Raw genomic sequence first — 23,803 nt, forward strand, 5'->3', positions numbered from 1 at the left:
GGTAATTTCACTTATTAGTTGTAACAGTTGTTTTGTAGCGTTCTTAGGATCTTCTACATAAACAAACATAGCATCTGCAAATAGAATTTTACTTCTTTCCAATCTTTACGCTTTTTATTTCTCTTTTTTTGCCTTTTGTGCTGGGTAAGTCTTCCAGTCAATTGTGGAATAGAAATAATGTACATAGAAATTCTTGCTTTGTTCTCAATATTAGATTAGAACATTCAATATTTCACCATGAAATATGATGTTAATTGTAGTTTTTGTGTGTGTGTGTGTGTATGAGGGAGATCAGCCCTGAGCTAACATCTGATGCCAATCCTCCACTTTGTTTTTGCCAAGGAAGATTGGCCCTGAGCTAACATCTGTGCCCATCTTCCTCTACTTCATATGTGACGCCACCACAGCATGGCGTGACAAGCAGTGCGTTGGTGCACACCAGGGATCTGAACCCGTGAACCCAGGATGCCAAAGCGGAGTGCGCGCACTTAACTGCTTGCGCCACCGGCCAGCCCCCTTAGTTGTAGTTTTTTTAATAAGTGCTTTAGACTTGCATCATGAATAGGTGTTGAGTTTTGCCAAATGCTTTCTGTATTCATTGAAATGATCATATGATTTTTCTCATTTAGTCTCTTAATATGGTAAGTGATATGATTGATTTTTAAATGTTAAACCAATCTTGAATTTATGTAAAACAGACAATAAAAACGTGATCATGATGCATCATTATTTTTATATATTATAGGATAATTTTAATAATATTTTCAAAGGGTATGAGGGATATTAATCTATAGCTTTATGTTTTGTAAATTCTGTATTGTGGTTATGTTCCCTTTATAAAACCAATTGAGGAGTGTTCTATTCTCCTCTATTTGATCAAAAAGTTTGTGTAGGATTGTTGTTATTTCTTCCTTTAAATGTTTACCAGAATTCACTACTAAAATTGTATGGGCCTATAGTTTTCTTTGTGGGCATGTTTTTGATAACAACTGTACATATAATAGATGTAAAGCTACTCAGATTTTATGATTCATTTTGTGTCAGTTTCTGTAAGTTTTCTTTTTCAAAGAATTTGTCCATTTCATTTATGTTATAGAATACATTGGCATGTTTTGGGTTTTTTAATGTCGTACCACGGGTCCCTGAGACACTGTTCATTATTTTTCAATATTTTTAGTTTTTGCTCTTTAGATTGGATTATTTATATTGGTCTATCTTCCATCATCTTCCTTCCTTCAGTCTTCTCTTACTTCAGTCATCTCCATTCTGCTATTAATCCTATCTAGGGGCTGGCCCCATGGTGTAGCAGTTAAGTACACACGCTCCGCTGCTGGCAGCCCAGGTTCAGATCCTGGGTGTGCACTGATGCACCACTTGTCAGGCCACACTATGGCGGCATCCATATAAAGTGGAGGAAGATGGGCATGGATGTTATCCCAGGGCCAGTCTTCCTCAGCAAAAAACGAGGAGGATTGGCATGAATGTTAGCTCAGGGCTGATCTTCCTCACAAAAGAAAAAGAAAATCCTATCTAGTGAATTTGGTATTTCAGATATTGTGCTTTTCTGTCATACAATTTCCATCTGGTCTTTTTTAACAGTTTCTGTTTCTCTACTGAGATTTAAAATTTTTATTCTATGTGAGCATATTTTCCTTTGTATCTTTGAGCATAATTATCCTAGTTTCTTTTGACTCCTTTGCCCGTTCCAACATCTGGCTCATCTTGGGGTTGTAGTCTATTGATGGTTTTTTCTCTTAAGAATGGGTCACATGTTTCTTTTTCTTTGTATATTGAGTTATTTTGGATTGTATCTTTGATTTGCTTAATAATAGGTTGTAGATACTCTAAATTCCGTTATTTTTTCCCCAAGAGTGTTGATTGCTTTTGTTTTTATAGGCATTTTATTTGCATGAACTCAAACTACAAAGTGTGTCTCCCCTGAAAGTGGCCAGCAACTCAAATCTCAGTTCAGCTGTTTTAACTGCGGCTGAGTTGCTTGGAGTCTGCATTCTGCATGCTTGATTCAGGGGTCAACCAGATATTTGGGTGAGGTTTATGTACATATGTGAGGTCTTCCAGTTTCCACCTCTCTTCTTTTTTGGATCACCCCACCTCATACACACACTTTTCAGTAGATATATTTGACTCAAATTCTATCCTTTGGTTCTCTGATAAGACTGCAAATTTTTCTGTTACTGTTTTACCCGTCCCCATCTTACAGACTGGGGCCTCCCTCTTGCTAAAAGCCAAAAAATGCATAACACATCCTGAGCCATGTCCCTCATCCCAGTATTCACTCTCCTTCACTGTCTTTCTGCTTGTTTTTCTGTTTTTTCACTCCCCAGTGTCTTCAAGAAGTTGTGTGTGTGTGCGCTCACGCACGCATGTGTGTGTGTTTGAAGTCTAAATTTGGTCGTCTGGATAGGAAAAATCCAAAATCAGAAATCCCGGAATATATGTTGGGATTCATTTTCTAAGTGAACTTCTGAATTATCCAGATAGTTCTCTACATAGAGAGCCAGACAGTGTGTCTGAAGCAGCTCTTATTTTGACCAAACCCTTCTATTACGAAACTTCAGGGACAATAAGGTGGTTTTGAAATCGCTTTGTTGAAGAATTTTGCCATTTTACCAGGATTATGTAATTTTTAATGTTTTAACACAAAGGAATAGAACAAATCTGTTTAGCAGAGGATTAAACTACTCTCTTGTGATTTAGTAGCTAAATAAAATAAATGAATAGTACTTATGATAAAGATTTTGTTCTGATTTGGGGGCAGTGTTATCTTTTATACAGGAAGCAGATAAAACCTCAGCACATAACCTCAGGAGTAAAGGAATGGAATTTTAAAAAATTTTCTAAAATCTACTTAGTTTCCATTATAAGCCTCTGCCACCAAGCGGGGAAGTTAATTTCAGTCATTCAGCATCTTCTGCATTCTTTTTCAGAGGTGATTTTCACATTCTAGGGGGCTTATAGGTACCAAAGGAGAGAAAAAGTTATTTAGTCCTTGGACTAATGGGAGAATCAAGATCTAGCTTGAAGGGAGTAAGATTGTAAGATGGTTAGGAATTGGAGGTGGAGAGGTAGAGAATATCAGTTAATATTTTGGAATACTATCTAACCACATACATTTGGTGTTTTTATATTTCTCATTTCTGCCTTTCAAATAAAAGTAATATCCAAATATTTTACAGAACTAATTTTTATTTAGATGTTTATTAAATAATTTTTTCTAACAACTTGAAAATAAAAATCAGAGTATAAATATATGTGTACCTGTGTGTATAATTACAGTCAAGAGTTTTACAGATTATATTCTAGTTACCTCATTTATAAGAGTTATGCCAGGGACGGCCCCATGGGTTAGCGGTTAAGTGAATGTGCTCCACTACTGGCGGCCGGAGTTCGGAGCCCGGGCACGCGCTGATGCACCGCTTCTCCGGCCATGCTGAGGCCGCGTCCCACATACAGCAACTAGAAGGATGTGCAACTATGACATACAACTATCTACCGGGGCTTTGGGGAAATAAAAAAAAGAAAGGAGGAGGATTGGCAATAGATGTTAGCTCAGGGCTGGTCTTCCTCAGCAAAAAGAGGAGGATTGGCACGGATGTTAGCTCAGGGCTGATCTCCCTCCCCCCCCAAAAAAAAAAATAAAGAGTTATACCAAATAACTTGTTTCATGAGAGAACTCTATGCAATTTTGATATAAGTATCAACCAAAAAATGTTGGCAACATAGACCATTTGTCTAATCCAAGACACAATGCTGAATTATGAAACAGGCATCTCTATAAGTAGAAGATTGTTTTATTTTCATCATAAACAAAGTGAAACTTTCAAATAGTTTTATTTTACTCTTTCGTATACACTATATGTTAGTGTATAAATATTAGACATATATATTAGATATATAACCGGATAACACATCTAATATTCGTTAAATAGCCTAATGAATTTATCATTATTATCTTTCTGTAATTTCCCTTATTTCCAACAACTTTCTCTTTTTAAAGTTTACCTTTATTTATTCCAGTATTTTATGTAAGTTTCTCCAAACTGTTCTTACCATGAGAAAATATAATGTGCCAAGAAGCAAAAAGGGAATTTTGGAAATGAGGGTAGGTAAATCAAAACTTTTGGAGTCAATTTCTATTATCTTTTTTGTGAGAAAGATCCACCCTGAGCTAACATCTGCCAATCCTCCTCTTTTTGCTGAGGAAGACTGGCCCTGGGCTAACATCCATGCCCACCTTCCTCCACTTTATATGGGACGCTGCCACAGCATGGTTTGACAAGTGGTGTGCCTGTGCACGCCTGGGATCTGAACCAGCGAACCCCAGGCTGCTGCAGCAGAGCTCGTGCACCTAACTGCTTGCACCACCGGGCCGGCCCCTGGAGTCAATTTCTTGAATGAATTTTTAAAAATGTGGATTTTGTAAATTTATAAAAATATTTGGAAAGTCTCTTGAATTACCTAACTTTTGTAATATAATTGATTTCAATTTGATATACACTTGTTAATTTTTTTGAAAAGTTTCAAGTACTTTGAAAAAAGCAGTCTATCTTTTATTATTGTCTTAATAATGTGATATTCCTGTTTCAGTGAACAAGAGATAGCAGCCACCACAGACTGAAATAAATTTTCCATGGCCCTTGCACTATATACAAACTGGCCACTAAAAATTTTCTTATGATGATGAAATTTTTAAAGAGGCTTGTTAACCAAAATTTTAACAATACAAACTTAAACGTGTCAAACAATGTTGACATGTCAAAGTGGCCATTTTTTTCTTTGCTCTCAGTTTCCTTACCTACAAAATAGGAGCAAGATTGACTGTGTGATTCTAAGACCTTCTCTGGCTCCAAAAGTATTTGATTCTAATAAATAATTATATAATAACAAATAGTACTATATGCAGTTAATAAGTATCAAATGACTCAAGATGTAGTGCTCCGCTCTATAAATAATGTTTCTTTAGAGTAATCTTTTCTGATCTGCTATTGCAAATCAACAGAATCTTGATGTTCAACAGTGCTTGTTGATTGAATGGTTCACTGCGGGCATGAGTGCAGTGGCCTCACACATGCATAAATTTCACATTTCCGTTTCAGCTTCTTGACTCAGCATAATCCTCCTATCTATCCTCGCTAGTGAATTCTTAATTACTGATTGTTTATGTCTTTGCCTGCTTTATATCGTTTGCGAGGTTTGCAATAAGTTCTGCATATCATTATATGTGTGTGGACATGTAGCAATGAAATCATTTGTGTTCCGAGCACTTGATAGAAGTATATGTTTTTATATCAGCCTTGCAATTTCAGGGTACTTTTGCATATGTAGGAGATCCTACTTTATTTTATTGCATCACATTGCAGAATAACCTTGGCCCTTATACTTCAAGGTCTCAGGTGTTGAGTCATTAGCAGCTATGGAATAGATCAGAATTGCAATATAGCAGCACAGCTACAAACAGGGTAATCTGAGATCTTTCAGGCTTAACAGCAGCATATGGACAACTCCTCAGCACATGCCTGGAAACAGAGTTAATTTGGGAATTTTGAGCTAAATTCCCTCAGGATGACTTCTCTAAATGATTTTTAACTTGTTTAATGCAAATAGAAACGCATGTGAAAATAAGCAGTGTTCAGTTAAAACAGAGAACAATAACGCAGACATTTGTACCTACATCTTCTGAAACTAGTCATTTTATAAAGAATTGTATTTCAACATATTTGATTTTTACTTGCATGCACTTGGAGAATATTTAGTTCGCTGACATCCTGGGTATAATTAAAGTAGGTCTATGAACAATTTATAAGCATTATTGAGTCCATACTTAAAAATTAAGCACAAAGTGACATCTATTAGAATTAGAAACAAGAAACTGAGTTGCAAAACATTTAAACTACCGAAATGTGCATGGCTGCCTGGACTATTGAAACCACCTCCTAACTGTTCTTTCTGCTTAAACCCCCTCCCTGCCTGTGCTTCCACACATATCCTGAAATCCATGCTGTTCCTAAGAGCCAAATGGATTTTGGGGAATTCAGATCAAATATCCCATATAAAACCCCAGAATGATTTCCCATTGCATCTTTTTTTTTAAATTTTTTTGTTTATTGCAGTAACATGGGTTTATAACATTGTATAAATTTCATTACACTTCTATTTCTGCATAGATTACCTCATGTTCACCACCCATCCCATTGCATCTTGAATGAATGGCCTCTGAGAGCTTTCCTGACGGCATCCACCTCACAGACGTCATCCATCCAGTCCTCTCTCCTCTGCATTCCAGCCACACTGGTTTGCACGTGCCAAGTGTATTTCTGCTGTGTTTGCTAATCCTTTTGCCTAGGATGCCCTGCCCCTGCCCATAGATCTTCTAATGATTTTTTCTTTTAATTAATAGACTTTATTTTTAGAGCAGTTTTAGATTTACAAAATAATTGGGCAGAAAGTACAGATAATTTTCATATACTCTCTCTCCCCCACTCTTCCTTTGCACCTCTGCACTCCCTTACACGGTTTCCCCTGTTATTAGCATCTGCATTAGTGTAGTACATTTGTTATAATTAATGACCAGATATTGCTATGTTATTATTACCTAAAGTCTATGATTTGCATAAAGGTTCACTCTTTGTGTTGTAAAGTTCTATGCTTTTTTCATAGATACATACATAATGTCATGTATCTATCGTTGTGCATCACACAGAGTAGTTTCACTGCTCTAAAATTCCCGTGTTTCACCTATTCATCCCTCCTTCCATCCTACTAAACCCTTGGCAACCATCAATCTTTTTACCATCTCCACAGTTTTGACTTTTCTAAAATGTCATAGAGTTGGAATCATACAGTACGTGGGCTTTGCAGACTAGCTTCTTTCACTTAGTAATATACATTTAGGGTTCCTCCATATCTTTTCATGATTTGATAGCTCATTTCTTTTTATTGCTGAATAAAATTTCATTGTCTGGATGTACCACCATTTGTTTATCCATTCACCCATTGAACGACATGTTGGTTGCTTCTATGTTTTGGCAATTATGAATAAATCTTCTATAAACGTCTATGTGCAGAATTTTGGGTAGACATAAGTTTTTAACTCCCTTGGGTGGATAACAAGAAAGAGCGTGATTGCTGAATCATTTGGTAAGAGTATGTTTAGTTTTCTAAGCAACTGTCAACATGTCTTCTAAAGTGTCTAAAACACTTTGCATTCCCACCAGCAAAAAATGAGCGTTCCTGTTGCTCCACATCCTCACCAGCATTACCTGTTGTCAGGGGTTATGGATTTTAACAATTCTCATAGGTGTGTAATTGTACCTCATTATTGTTTTACTTTGCAGCTCCCTGGTGACATATGATGGAGAACATCTCTTTACATGCTTATTTGCCCTCTGTATATCTTCTTTGGTGGAGTACCTGTGCAGATCTTTTGCCCATTTTTTAACTGGGTTCTTTGTGTTCTTATTGTAGAGTTTTCAGAGTTCTTGGTAAATTTTGGATACAAGTCCTTTGCAAATATTTTCTCAGTCTGTGGTTTTATCTTTTTATTCTCTTAAAATGCTAGTCGTAGAGCAGAAGTTCTTTATTTTAATGAAGTCCATCCTATCAGTTTTTTTCTTTCATGGATAGTGCTTTGGGTGTTGTATCTAATAAGTCCTCACCAAACCGAAGGTCACCTAGATTTTCTCCTGTTATATTCTAGAAGTTTTATACTTTTTCATTTTACATTTAGGTCTATGATCCATTTTGAGTTCATGTTCCATGGATGCCAAGACTCAGTCCATTTCGTCTAGTGCCCTATCTCTAGTGCCTAACACAATGCTTGGTATGTATTAAAGAGATATTTGGTGAATAAATAAATGAACAAGAAATACACTTAAGAAAACTCTCAAGCACATCATGAAATATGTTAAAGACCTTGACTGTGAGTCCCTTTATAATTAACAAGGACAGAAAACTTTTAGAAATGAAAAAGGAGCCTACAGAAAAGGCGTCAAGATTAGAACAAAAGTATAGCTATTTTATTTGCTCTGCCTGTAACACATATCAAGCCCAGCTGAATCTAAAATTTGGTGCCACAAGAAGAATGTGACTCTTAGGGAAATTAAATGATTTGCATGGAAGTGTTTAGAGTCCCTGGTCAATTGCCAATAGACTTTATTTTTGAGAAGATATATTTAATCATTTTGAGCAGCCAATAGAAGACTCAGACAAATTGCTTCTCCTTTACGCAAAATGCAAATTATCTCTGACTAATTTTAGTTGAGTTTCTATTAAGCAAATAATGGAAAAGACTGTATTTGTAATCTAGGTTAGATTAAATGATACTTTGATGATAACGACTACAGTTTAAACCAGGCACTCATCTCTGGTCTATGGCAGGCAAATCTGACTGTAGATACTTTCAAAATTCAAGAAATCTCTACAGAATGGCCCATAAGCAGCCAAGGAAACAATTATGAAACCTCTATGGCTTTTGGTTTGTTCAAAGATTCAGTAGAGGCTATAAAAAGATTGGGTCACATGATTATTTCCTTATGTAGGAAAAGGATATAATAACTTATCATTTAATCTAGATACCTATTGGAACCAACTAGTCATCTATCCCTTGAATCTTTCTGGTCATTTTTTTATGGTGCACAACCCATAAAAAAGAAAAATTGAAATTATTTTGGTCTTTCCTACTGAGTCTGATTATAGGTCATTCTGCACATGTTTACGAAGGAAGTGAGGGAGAAATATTTATCCTTCTATAGTACGATAAAGCACATTAGATTCAACAATACTTGTTGGATTGGGGCCGGCTCGGTGGCGCAAGCGGTTAAGTGCACGCACTCTGCTGCGGCGGCCTAGGGTTTGCCAGTTCGGATCCCGGGCGTGCACCGATGCACCACTTGTCAAGCCATGCTGTGGCGGCGTCCCATATAAAGTGGAGGAAGATGGGCATGGATGTTAGCCCAGGGCCAGTCTTCCTCAGCAAAAAGAGGAGGATTGGCAGATGTTAGCTCAGGGCCGATCTTCCTCAAAAACAAAAAAAACAATACTTGTTGGACTAACCACTATATGACCAAAATGGTTCCAAGCACTGTTTCAAGCACTGGAAAGGCATTCCTGGTAGAAAATGATGTAGGAACAATCAGATCATTCCAAGACTTACTGTTTTATCTTCCTAAGGCTGGAAAGAAGAATCAGTGTGACTGCAAATAAGTGAGTGGCATTTATATTTATTCTAAAAGTAAACAATGGAGAAATTATGGCTTAATGAATATAAGAAAAGACAGCAAGGGTCTGAAGAGTGTGTGTGTGCATTCTTCTTTGTGTACTTATGTGCCATTAGATATACCATTAGCTTTTAGGTTTTTTCATTATCTGCCATGCATGCAAGAATAGTATAGGACTTTTTATTCCTTTTTTTTGGCAGTAATATTTTTTTAAACAGCAAGAGAGTACTACATGAAAATGTTACTGATTTTTTTGATTAAAATTTGTGATTCAACAAATTAACTACTCAGATTACCTTAGTGTCTAAAATTTGGTGTCTTGTCATTAAAATGATAGAAGAAATTCTTAAAAATTGCATTTAATAACCCTTCAACAGATTTTTCACTTATGGAAAGAGAGTGCTGTCATAAATACAGCCATTGGACGTTTGCCTTTTCAATACAATATCTTCTGAGAACAATTCAGAAATTTTTTAAAACCCACTTTAAATTTGAATTGTAATGGTGGACATTTATGTTCTTAGGGTATCTGTGCAATATATAGAAAGTGAAATATATTTGTTTCAGTTTAAACATGAAAATCCTAAGTAAGCTAGCATATCACAATAAAAGGAACTACCTAATATGATCTTCCTGAAGAGAAATGACATTTGAAAAGTTTTTCTTATAAAACATTATAACATGAACAAGATTTTTAGAGAAGAAAATAAATCACCAGCCTAAGCCCACAGCCCCAAATACAGTAATAGATTTCTGTTTTAGATTATTTCCTTTTGATCTGTGCCTTTTCTTTGCTTGGTTATACCAGCTGGAGTTAGTGAACATAGAATTGTGTGTGTGTGCACTAATGTGTGTTTGTGTTGCTTAAATAAATTGCATTACTATTTAGTTAAATGTCTATATTTTCTGAAGCATGCATTTTTATTTAATATAGTAAATTTAGTATACATTTGACTTTGCAAAACTATTTCAATCCACTCTACATCAAACTACAAATTGTAACACCATAGGAATTACATTGCATGCATGTTATTACAGATGGTCCCTGACTTATGATGGTTCAACTTATGGTTTTTTGATTTACGATGGTGCCAAAGGGATATGCATTCAGTAGAGACTGTACTTCAAATTTTGGATTTTGATCATTTCCAGGGCTAGCGATATTTGGTATGATACTCTCCTATGATGCTGGGAAGTTGCAGTGAGCTGCAGCTCCCGTTCAGCCACGCAATCACAAGGGTAAACAACCAATACTCTTACAACCATTCTGTACCCACACAACCATTCTGTTTTTCACTTTCAGTACAATATTCAATAAATTACATGAAACATTAACACTTTATTATAAAATAGGCTTTGTGTTAGATGATTTTACCCAACTGTAGGCTAATGTAGGTGTTCTGAGCACATTTAAGGTAGACTCAACTAAGCTATGATGTTCAGTAGTTTAGGTATATTAAATGCATTTTCGACTTATGATATTTTCAACTTATGATGGGTTTATCAGGACATAACCCCATCATAAGTCGAGGAGGATCTGTACTCCAGTCTATCTATTGGGGGGAGGGGTGATAAAATATGTCATGTGGCTATAGAGGAAGTTTTTTCCCAAGTACTTCAAAAGGTGATTTTCATTCAGGAGAAAATAATTGCAACAAAGAGAAAGTCTGTGAGAAGAAACAACCTCATGCACTTAAGCTGACACCGGCAGTCTAAATATTGACCTCTGAATCATGAGGGGATCTCTTATCCTCTATTTACTTTAAAATTAACATTTGGTAAAGAAGCTTATCCTGAAATGTTTGCTTAAGGGCAAATGTCACTTCCTGATCAAGATCCTATAATAAATTAGTGCCAAAGATAGAACTTGGAAAAGAGAAAAGAAAATGTCTTTTGACTTTCAGATTTATCATTATCAATGTATTTAGTCTCATAGTTTGTTTCCTCACATTGGACTCTAAATTCCTTTAAGATGAAAACTTTGTCATATTCATTTTAGTGTCCCTTAGAGCAGCAGATACACTATCATGCATTCAAAAATGTGTTGAATTGACTAATTTTCCAATGGAGTCTACTTATTTACATAAAATACTCAGTTGGCAGATTAGACTTGAAAGGGTGGTGTTGTTGAACGTTGGCAGCATCTTAACAACAGCTCTGTTAATTCCATTTGCATAGTATTTGTTCAAGTATTTTACAGTTCCGAGCTTCCTTTTGGACCATAATCCAAACATATTTAAAAAGTAAAAATGAAGTCCTCCATGGGTATTTTTGACTTTCATAAGAAGATGTGCGAAATGATGAAACCTGTTGGTTGACAAAATGGAAGAAGTATCTTGGGATGTGATGCCAATCTGAGCATTCTGTCACTCTGTGCGTACAATGTATTACACTTATGATAGAACCAAACCCTTCAAAATGGCACACGTGAGCATCTGTGATATGGCTCCTGACTACGTGTCCATCTTTATCTCCAATCAACCTACCTCTTTCAGCCTATTGTGCTTCAACAGTATTAGCTATCTTTCTGTTCCTAGACTATCTCGACTCTGTGACATCTTAGGACTTTTTATACACTTTCCCATCAGCTTGGAATGCTTATCCTTTGATTAGTCCCATGATTGACTCCATAGTCCTACAGGTCTTGGGTTACATACCCCTCCCTAGGGAGATGTTTCCTGACCACATTATCTAAAGTAGTTCCCCGCCAGAGTTGTCTGCTGTCACATAACCTTTTTATTTTTTTAGGAAGACTTAGCACAATGATGATCATACTCATTGGCTGTCCTCTCCAACAAAGTGTAAATTTCATGAGGACAAGAATCTTTTTATACCTTTTGTCTCTGATATACTTACTGTGCAAAAAACAGTGCCCGATGGACAGTAAGAACCTAGCAAATACTTGCAGAATAAATAAGCAAATATTTACTGCAAAAATGTTACGTTTAATAGCTTAATGTAAGCAATAAATTAATTTGAAGAGTGAGATATAATTCTTATGCTCTTTTGCACTTTTGTTTGTCTAAAATTAATTACTAGTTAGTATTCCACATTGTGAGCCAGCCGAACTGTATCATTATTTCAACAATTGAGACTCTGGGACATGTGAAGTTAGGAGATTTTCCAAAGCTAATGATAGGGATGAAAAACAGAGATCTGTGCACTTTGTTTTTATTCAGAGAAGAAATAACTAAATCTGTTTTTAAATTTTTTGAATGTAGATAAGTGCCTTGTAATATTAAGTATTTTAAATTCCATATCTATATCAATTTTAATAATTAGCTTGGGCAAAACTTCATAAATTTGGAAGTTTATTAGAAAGTTGTTACCTTTAATGAGATGAAAGAAAATGATGATTTCCAACAATATATTGAAACCTTAGTAAAATAAATCCTAGGAGGCTAAAAAAATTAAAAAAGAAATAACAGCAGGATTTTGTTTTATATGAATTTCACTGAGTTTAACAAGCCCAAAGGTTGAACTTTGAAGAGTTTTCACTACATACGTGATTCTCATAGTATCTATCCCACTTCAAAGACATCAGTGAGAATAATTTTGTATAAAATAAGGAAATTTGTGATCTTAATACACAGTGCTGTAATGTTGACAATATTTCATAGACATGCTGAATATTTCTTTGAAAATTTTATATCATAGTGTACCATTTATGTCTGTGTATATTTTAAACTAAAATTAATATTTATCAATTTGGCCTTTTTTTAAAACATGGTGCAGGGTATGGAACAGTGTTAGCCTTCTTTTGTCTAAGGTACAGGGACTGTATCAGTACAATAGTATATTTCAGCTATGGTAATGACATAGTCTTTCTATATATAATTAAAATATAAGATTATCTAAATGCCTTATAGAACTTGATATTTACTTAAGCAGCACTATCTTTAGGAAAATCTTATTTTCTGGTAAATAAAATAAGGAAATATGAAGCAGCAAAGATGAGAATTTTCAATTTTTAAGTATTCCCCTTTCTTAAAACAATTATCTTTTTTTTTTTTGTTTATTGCAATAACATTGGTTTATAACATTGTATAAATTTCAGGTGTACATCATTATACTTCTATTTCTGCATGGATTACATCATGTTCACCACCCAAATACTAATTACAACCCATCACCACACACATGTGCCAAATTATCCCTTTCGCCCTCCTCCCTCCCCCTCTTCCCCTCTGGTAACCACCAATCCAATCTCTGTCTCTATGTGTTTGTTTATTGTTGTTATTATCTACTACTTAATGAAGGAAATCATATGGTATTTGACCTTCTGCCTCTGACTTATTTCACTTTGCATAATACCCTCAATGTCCATCCATGTTGTCACAAATGGCTGGATTTCATCATTTCTTATGGCTGAGCAGTATTCCATTCTGTATATATACCACATCTTCTTTATCCATTCATCCCTTGATGGGCACTTAGGTTGCTTCCAAGTCTTGGCTATTGTGAATAACGCTGCAATGAACACAGGGGTGCATGTATCTTTACCCATTGGTGTAAACAATTATCTTATTGAGGTCATAATGGCTTACAACATTGTGTAAATTTCAGGTGTACCTCACTATATTTCAGTTTCTATATAGACTGCATCATGTTCACCATCAACAGTCCAGTTGTCATCCATCACAGTACATATGTGCCCCTTAACCCCTTTCACCCACCCCCTACTCCTTTTCCTCTGGTAACCACTAATCTCTTCTCCTTATCTATGTGTTTGTTTCTTTATCTTCCACATATGAGTGAAATCACATGGTATTTGTCTTTCTCTGTCTGACTTATTTCATTCAGTGTAATACCCTCAAGAGCCATCCATGTTGTCACAAATGACACAATTTTGTCTTTTTTATGGCTGAGTAGTATTCCATTGTGTATATATACCACATCTTCTCTATGCTTTCAACTGTTGATGGGGCACCTGGGTTGTTTCCACGTTTTGGCTATTGGGAATAATGTTGCATTGAACGTAGGGGTGCATATATTTTTTTGAATTGCTGGTTTCATCTTCTTTGGATAAATACCCAGTAGTGGAATTGCTGGATCATATGATATTTATATTTTTAATTTTTTGAGAAATCTCCATATGGTTTTCCATAGTGGCTGCACCAGTGTTCATTCCCACCAACAGTGTATGAGGGTTCCCTTTTTTCCCCCTACTCTCCAGCACTTGTTATTTCTTGTCTTGTTAACTGTAGCCATTTTGATGGGCATGAGGTGATATGTCAATGTGGTTTTGATTTGCATTTCCCTGATAATTAATGATGTGGAGTATCTTTCCATGTGTTTGCTGGCCATCTCTATATCTTTTTTAGAAAAATGTCTGTTCATATCCTCTGCCCATTTTTTGATCAGGTTGTTGATTTTTTTGTTGTTGAGTTATATGAATTCTTAATATATTTTGGAAATTAACCCCTTGTCAGATATCTGATTTGCAAATATTTTCTCGCAGTTGGTTGGTTGTCTTTTCATTTTGTTAATGGTTTCCTTTGCCATGTTAATGGTTTCCATGCCATAACTTTTTAGTCTGATGTATTCCCATTTGTTTATTTTTTCTTTTGTTTCCCTTGCCTGAGTAGACATGGTATTTGAAAAGATACTGCTAAGACCTATGTCATAGAATATGCTGCCTATATTTTCTTCTAGTAATTTTATGGTTTCAGGTCTTACCTTCAAGTCTTTAATCCATTTTGAGTTAATTTTTATGTATAGTGTAAGATAGTGGTCTACTTTCTTTCTTTTGCATGTCCAGTTTTCCCAACACCATTTATTGAAGAGACTTTCCTTTCTCCCTTGTATGTTCTTGGCTCGTTTGTGGAAGATTAGCTGTCCATAGAGGTGTGGTTTGATTTCTGGACTTTGAATTCTGTTCCATTGATCTGTGTATCTGTTTTTCTTCCAGTAACATGTTGTTTTGATTGCTACAGCTTTGTAGTATATTTTGAAGTCAGGGAGTGCAATACCTCCAGATTTGTTCTTTTTTCTCAGGTTGTTTTGACTATTCAGGGTCTTCAGTTCTATATAAATTTTAGAATTCTCTGTTCTATTTCTGTGAAGAATGTCTTGGGATTCTGATTTGGATTACATTGAATCTGTAGATTGTTTTAAGTAGTATGGACATTTTGACTATGTTTATTCTTCTAATCCATGAGCTGCTGCTGGAGGAGGGGCAGCAGCCTGCTCTCCTAGTTCCATTGCCTCCTGGGGGTCCAGTCCATCTGCCTTCAACCATATAGATGCCTGGATCTCTTATGCATTCTGTTGTGCAGGATTCTGTAGGGAATCCTCTGTTGGTCAATGGATGTCCAATTGGTTGTAACTTAGAGGGGAGAGACAAAGGGAACAACTCACTCTGCATGATGCTGACATCACTCTCAATTATTCCCTTTTAAGCTCATATTTGATTTCAGGGTTTTCTGAAGTACATAGACATGAATCCCACTTTTCAAATAAAATAATTTCTTTTCTTTCCTTTAAATGCTTCTATTTCAACCCAAAGGTTTGAAATAGCTGCATTTCAAACTTCAGAAAATAAGATTTTTCAAATAGTGAGAAACTACTACATTTCAACCTAAATGTGGAACTGTGATTATAGACATTACCATAAGCAATTCATTCAAACACTGATTTTCCTATACTATGTTTTATGGACCTTTGCATATTTCTTGTTTTGAAAATAGTGCTTGACTTCTGTTTCCATCTAAGATAGAGGAACAGTGATTGAATTTACACTCCTGCCTGAAACAATAACAGCAACAACAAAAAATCAGTCAAAATATATGACACAAGTATTTTCAAGATACTGGACATCAGGAAATGAAGTACAGCAATCCTAGAGAGACTATAAACAAATAAAGTGAGCCCTACATTTGCATCAGCTTACTGCCTTGAGAGAGTTTCTATGCCACAAGTTAAGGAAGGGTGGCCCAGATGGAACTTGCTGAACTCTATAAAGTGAGAGGATGGAAATGAGAGTTTAGGGATATCAAGGCTTCCAGAATTCACAGAATAGAGCTCTGGAGACAAGTTAGATATACAAGGTTCTCCAGGGATTTGCATAGAGTAAGCATTCATCAGGGTACTGATCAGGACATGCACATAAGGAAACTACAGGAGGCAAAAAAAAGAATCATCTGTGAGGATTAAAGGAAAGTGTTCACAATGCCCACACACGGTTAGGAATAATACCTATTTCCACCAGCCAGACCAGAAGATTTCAAAATTCATGGGGTATTAAGTAGAGTATTTGGAAGGATTTATTTCAGTCCTGTGATTCAGGACAATAAATATTAAAATCAAGACCCAAAAGGATTAAACTATTTCCAAGTAACTGAATTGCATCCCAGAAAGCTCAAGAATATTTATAAGATTTTTTAAATATCTAGCACTTAAGAAGGTAATATTCACAATGTCTGTCATTGTGATCAAAGATAACAGACACGCAAAGAAGCACGAAAACACACTCATAATTAGGAAGGAAAAAAATCAATTGAAACCAACACAGAACTGACACAGATGCTAAAAGTAGCAGAGAAGGATTTAAAAACATTTATTGTGACTGTATTCCATATGTTCAAAATGGTAAGTAGATATATAGAAGCTATAAGAGAGACCCAAATCAAAATTCTCGATATGAAAACTTTAATGTCTGAGATGGAAAATAAACTAATGGGATTAACATATGGGATTTATATATGGTAAAAGAAAACTATATTGAACTTGAAGATATAGCAAGAGGAACTATCCAAAATGACACACAAACAGAAAAGAGGATCTGTTGACCAGAGCACCAGTCAGAGCTGGGAGAACTTCCAAGCAGCATAATATAGATGTATTTGGAGTCCCTAAAATAAATGCAGTGGGAACAGAAAAAAATATCTGAAGAAATAATGTCCAAAAGTTTTCAAAATCTGAGGAAAATGTAAGCCCACAAATCCAAGATGCTCACTGTACCCCCAACATAAGAAATATAAAGAAAACTATCCCAGCACATATCATAATCGAATTGTTCACTGATAAAAAGAAATTCTTAAAAGAAGCCAAAAAAAAGAGACACATTATGTAAAGAGGAGCAGAATTAAAGATTATAGCAAACTTATTGTCAGAAACAGTATGAGAAGACATTGGAGCAACATCTTTAAAGTATTAAAAGAAAAACAAAATCTGTCACCTTAGAATTCTATGCCTAGCAAAAAAAACCTCTCAAAATTGAAGGCAAAATAATGACTTTTTCAGATATGCAATCAAAAGGAAATGACAGAAGTTGGAATATAAATACATACAGAGAAATAAATGGTACCAGTAATGGTGATATTACAGGTAAATATGTAAGATTCTTTTCCATCGTACTTAAATCCTTTAGGAGATAGATAATGGACAAAGTAAGACAATGCCAGATTTACAATATCTATACATATAAAATGTGTGACAATAATAACATAAAGGCCAAAAGAAGAGAAATAGAAGTGTCACTATGTAAGATTCTTATACTATAAGTGAAGTAAGCATAAAATCCCAAAGCTTTCACAAAAATAACAAAAGAGAAAGAGTTTTAGAATAAACCCACAAAGGAAATAAAGTGGAAACATAAAAAATATTAAATTAATTTTAAAAAGGGAGGAAAGATGAAAAGGGTAATGAAGAAGAGACCGTAAAATAGAAAATAAATAACAAGATTGTAGATTTAAACCTGACCATATCAATAATCACATTAAACATAATTGGTCTAAATATAGCAATTAAAAATCAGTGATTATGGGGCCAGTCTGGTGGTGTAGTGGTTAAATTCGTATGCTTCGCTTCTGGTGGCCTGGGGTTCACAGGTTCGGATCCCAGGTGCAGACCCACACACCACTCATCAAGCCATGCTGTGGCAGGCATCCCACATAAAGTAGAGGAAGATGGGCACAGATGTTAGCCCAGGGCCAATCTTCCTCAGCAAAAAGAGGAAGATTGGCAGCAGGTGTTAGCTCAGGGCTGCTCTTCCTCACAAAAAAACAAAAAAAAACCCAGTGATTATAAGATTGAATTTAAAAAAAAAACACGACCTAACTATATTCTATTTATAATAAACACACTTTAAAGATACAAATAGTTAAAAGTAAATAGATGGAAAATAATATGCTATGCTAAAACTAATCAAAAGAAAGCTGGCTATATTAATATCAGACAAAGTAGCTTTCAAAGCAAAGTACAGCATCGGGTCATTTCATAATAATCATATTAACAAATAAAATTTGCTAACAATAAATAAACAACTCATTAAAAGGACTTTACAATCCTAAATGTTTATGTGCCTAATAACATAGTTTCAAAATACATGAAGCACAAACTAATAGATAAAAATCCAGCATTATATTTGGAAATGTAAATACGCCTTTCTAAATAATTAATAGAACCAGAACTGATAGACAGAAACACAATAAGGACATAGAAGATGAACACTATCAGCCAACTTGACCTAATTGACGTTTATAGAACACTCCACCTGAAAACAGCACAATACATATACAGCTGAAGTGTGTATGAAATATTTACAGAGACACGTCACATTCTGAACAATAAAAATAAGTCTCAGTTAGGGGCCGGCCCGGTGGCGCAAGCAGTTAAGTGCGCGCGCTCCGCTGCGGCGGCCCGGGGTTCGCTGGTTCGGATCCCGGGCGCGCACCGACGCACTGCTTGGTGGGCCATGCTGTGGCGGCGTCCCATATAAAGTGGAGGAAGATGGGCACCGATGTTGGCCCAGGGCCGTCTTCCTCAGCAGGGGGAAAAAAAAAAAAAAAAAAAAAGAGGAAGATTGGCGGATGTTAGCTCAGGGCTGATCTCCTCACAAAAAAAAAAAAAAAAAAAAAAAATAAGTCTCAGTGAATTTAAAATAATTCAAGTCACACAAAGAAGTTTGTTGACCAAAATACAATTAAATTAGAATTCAGACCAGAGAAGTCAAGATGGCAGCGTAAGCAGACTCTGAACTCACCTCCTGCCATAAACACAGCCAATTTACAACTACTCGTGGAAAAATTACCCCTGAGACAGAACTGAAAGCTGGATAAGAGGAACTCTTGCAACAAAGGACAATCCTAATTGAGGTGGAAGAGGCAGGAACTCCCTTCTGGAGAGGAAAAACACCGCCTTCACAAGCTGACAGCCTCACGATCACCCGGGAGCAGCCCACAGGTACACAGCCCTCCCTGGAGGAGCTGGGCCCTGAGCCAGGGAGCACCCCCACTGTAGGCAGTTTGTGGACCCAGCACAATTGAGATGTGTGGCATAATATCTGACTTTGCCTATTACTAAACCCCAGAAAAGCTGGTTCACAAAGAAATTAAAACCAGCTCTTAAAGTTCCCATGTGCAAACTCACTCGTTTCAGAAAGCAACCAAAAATGACCAGAAAGAAAGGTGCACAGTGCTTTGGTGAAAAGAGACTCACCTGATAGGCTCTGAGTGCATTACAGTGAGAGGTGAGACCTCTCCAGGGACTGGGACATTGATGGCGCGCATTGTTGTGGCCTGGTGTGGGCATGCTGACACAGACGCCATTGGAGTTCTCCCTGAGGCCTGTTAGCTCAGGGTCTGCCCCACCCACTAGAGCACCGATTTAATCCAGCTCAGCCAGGGCAGGCAACCCACCGTAGAGACTGGCCCCACCCAATGAGCCCTCAGGCAACTTGTGGGCCTGCATAGATTGGTCAATGGATTCTCTGCAGCCTGGTAACTGAGCCAACTTCAGTGGGGCAGGGTGTGCACAAGGAGCGGGTGGAGAGTGTGGGGCAGTGGTGGGGCTCCCGCCATGGAGAGACTGGGTCCACTTTAGGAAGTCAGGGCACACACACTGGGCAGGACTGTGTTGACTGTGAGTGTGGACCTGTGGGTGGCAGGGCTTGTCAGCTGCAGAAGACTTGTGCTTCTCAAAGACCCACATACGGGGTTTGCCCAACCTTCCAAAGCCTGAAACAATTGGGTGCTCCTGTGCCTGAGGCCAGCCCCACCCAGCTGCAATCCTCAGAGAGCTGACAAGAGATCTAAAAGCTGGAGGCTTACAGCAATTGTAAGGCCCTGAGCCTAACAACCTGCCATGCTGGGGGCCTACTCACTTAAAAGAAATACTGCAACACAAATGTGGTATTAGAACTTGCAGCCAACTGTGCTGGGGCTCCCCACCCCTGATAAAGAGACTGAAGGGCCCACAGCAACTACAAGCAGCTGAGCATTACAACAGCTGGCCAGGAGCATAACTCAGCCTCCCTGGGAACCTACAGGGAGAGCAAACAGGCCACAACAGAAGGACACACGTAGCCCACATAGGGGCCACCCCTGGAACATTGAGAACTGAGGGAAGCATACTGCAAGCCTCCTAAGGCATCACTTACATAAGGTCACCTATCCAAGAGCAGGAGACGTAGCTGACCTACCTAATACATAGACACAAGCACAGGGAAAGAGGCAAAATGAGGATGCAAAAGAATACATTCCAAGTAAGGGAACAGGACAAAACTCCAGAAAAGGAACTAAGTGAAACAGAAACGAGCAACCTATCTGACAGAGAGTTCAAACTAAGAGTGTTAAGGATGCTCACTGATGTGGGAAGAAGAATAGATGAACTCAATGAGAATGTCAACAAAGAAATTGAAGATATAAAAAAGAACCAATTAGAAATGAAGAAGACGAGAGGAGTCAAGATGGCGGCGTAGGCAGACTCTGAACTCACCTCCTCCCGTGGACACAGCCAATTTACAACTACTCGTGGAAAAATTACCCCTGAGACAGAACTGAAAACTGGATAAGAGGATCTCCTGCAACAACGGACAATCCTAACTGGGGTAGAAGAGGCAGAGTCTCCCTTCTGGAGAGGAAAAACACCGCCTTCACAAGCCGCCAGCTTCAGGGCCGCCGGGAGCAGCTCACAGGTACGCACCCTCCCTGGAGGCGCGGGGCCCTGAGCCGGAGAGCGCCCCCGCTGTGGGCATTTTGTGGACCCAGCACAATCGACACCAGCGGCATAATATCTGACTTTGCCTGCTACTAAAGCATTGGGCAGCACCCCCAGAAAACCCGGTTCACAAAGAAACTAAAACTGGCTCTTAAAGGGCCCACGCACAAACTCACCTGTTCCAGAAAGCATCCTAAAATCACCAGAAAGAAAGGTGCACAGTGCTTTGGTGACAAGAGACTCACCTAATAGGCCCTGAGTGCATCTCGGTGAGGGGTGAGACCTCTCCAGGGACTGGGACATTGGCGGCAGCCATTGTTGTGGCCTGGTGTGAGCATGTTGACACAGACGCCATTGGAGTTCTCCCTGAGACCTGCTAGCCCAGGGTCTGCTCCACCCACTAGAGCACAAATTTAATCCAGCTCAGCCAGGGCAGGCAGCCCACCCTAGAGACTGGCCCCACCCAACAACAAGCCCTCAGGCAACGTGTGGGCCTGCATAGATTGGTGACTGGATTCTCTGCAGCCTGGCAACTGAGCCGACTTGAGCGGGCAGGGTGTGCACAAGGAGCGGGTGGAGAGTGTGGGGCGGTGGCGGAGTGTGTGGCGCTCCCGCCGTGGTGAGACTGGGTCCGCTTGGGGAGGTCGGGGCGCTCACAGGGGGCAGGACTGTGTTGACTGTGTGTGTGGACCTGTGGGCAACAGGGCTTGTCAGCTGCAGAAGACTTGTGCTTCTCAAAGACCCACATAGGAGGTTTGCCCCACCTTCCAAAGCCTGAAACAATTGGGTGCTCCTGTGCCTGAGGCCAGCCCCACCCAGCTGCAATCCTCAGAGAGCTGACAAGAAACCTAATAGGCTAGAGGCTTACAGCAATTGTAAGGCCCTGAGCCTAACAACCTGCCATGCTGGGGGCCTACTCACTTAAAAGAAATACTGCAACATAAATGTGGTATTAGAACTTACAGCCAACTGTGCTGGGGCTCCCCACACTTGATAAAGAGACTGAAGGGCCCACAACAACTACAAGCAGCTGAGCATAACAACAGCTGGCCAGGAGCATAACTCAGCCTCCCTGGGCGCCTATAGGGAGAGCTAACAGGCCACAATAGAAAGACACACGTAGCCCACATAGGGGCCACCCCTGGAAGATTGAGAACTGAGGGAAGCACACTGGAAGCCTCCTAAGGCATCACTTACATAAGGTCACCTATCCAAGAGCAGGAGACGTAGCTGACCTACCTAATACGTAGACACAAGCACAGGGAAAGTGGTAAAATGAGGAGGCAAAAGAATACATTCCAAGTAAGGGAACAGGACAAAACCCCAGAAAAGGAACTAAGTGAAACAGAAATGAGCAACCTACCTGACAGAGAGTTCAAATTAAGAGTGTTAAGGATGCTCACTGATCTGGGAAGAAGAATAGATGAACTCAGTGAGAATGTCAATAAAGAAATGGAAGATATAAAAAAGAACCAATCAGAAATGACGAATACAATACTGGAAATGAAAAATTCATTAAAGGGACTCAAAAGCAGAGTAGAGGATACAGAAAAACGGATCTGTGAGCAGGAACAAAGACTAGAAGAAATTACCCAAGGTGAACAGGTAAAAGAGAAAAGAATTAAAAAGAGTGAGGACAGTCTAAGGGACCTCTGGGACAACACCAAGTGCACTAACATCTGTGTTATAGGTGTCCCGGAAGGAGAAGAGCGAGACAAGGGGGCAGAGAATCTATTTCAAGAAATAATAGATGAAAACTTCCCTAACCTAAGGAAGGAACCAGACGTCCAGGTACAGGAAGCTCAGAGAGCTCCAAACAAGATAAATCCAAAGAGGCCCACACCAAGACACATCATAATCAAAATGTCCAGAATTAAAGATAAAGAGAGAATCCTAAAAGCCGCAACAGAATGTCAAGTTACATACAAAGGAAACCCCATAAGGCTATCAGCTGACTTCTCAGCAGAAACCTTACAGGCTAGAAGAGAATGGCACGATATATTTAAAGTGCTAAAAGGAAAAAACTTACAGCCAAGGATACTCTACCCAGCAAGGTTATCATTCAAAATGGAAGGAGAGATCAAAATTTTCCCAGATAAGCAAAAATTAAAGGAGTTTGTCACCAAGAAACCAGTGCTACAAGAAATGTTAAAGGGACTGATTTAAGGGGAAAAGAGAAGACCAAAAATAGGAAAAATTATCTATTTCCATGATTAGAACATGATGGATACAAATACACAAAAAAGAGGTTAGATATGATATCAAAAACATAAAAGGAGGGAGGAGGGGAGTTAAAGAGTACAGCTTTCAGACAGAGGTCAAACTAAAGAGACCATCAATTCTGTATAGAAGAAGTAAGGAACAGAGAAGGACTACTAAAACACTGAGAAAAAAAAAAAGTTAAAAAATGGCAGTAAGTACATACTTATCAATAGCTACCTTAAACGTCAATGGACTAAATGCTCCAATTAAAAGGCATAGGGTGGCTGACGATAAAAAAACAAGACCCATATATATGCTGCATACAAGAGACACACTTCAGACCTAAAGATGCTCACAAACTGAAAGTGAAGGGATGGAAAAAGATACTCCATGCAAATGGCAATGAAAAGAAAGCTGAGGTAGCA

The 23,803-nt window shown here is 38.0% G+C and overlaps 1 protein-coding gene across 4 annotated transcripts in view; it reads left to right on the top strand.

The window, feature by feature from the left end:
- The window catches only part of LOC131398997 (sperm-associated antigen 16 protein-like), a 598,225-nt gene that overhangs the window by 447,804 nt on the left and 126,618 nt on the right, over positions 1-23,803 (top strand). Inside the window, exon 7 of one of the 4 annotated variants that reach the window (XM_058532947.1) lies at positions 7,748-8,246. The exons of 2 other annotated variants lie outside the window; for them this stretch is intronic. In XM_058532947.1, coding sequence (XP_058388930.1) covers positions 7,748-7,755 — 8 coding nt within the window. In that variant the 3' untranslated portion in view covers positions 7,756-8,246. Of the gene's footprint in view, positions 1-6,185; positions 6,230-7,747; positions 8,247-23,803 lie in introns of those variants that run through there. One more of the 4 variants, XM_058532946.1, reaches the window with a different exon arrangement.

The sequence above is a fragment of the Diceros bicornis genome, chromosome 37 (genome assembly GCF_020826845.1).
Source record: "Diceros bicornis minor isolate mBicDic1 chromosome 37, mDicBic1.mat.cur, whole genome shotgun sequence".
Classification (NCBI taxonomy): Eukaryota; Metazoa; Chordata; class Mammalia; order Perissodactyla; family Rhinocerotidae; genus Diceros; species Diceros bicornis.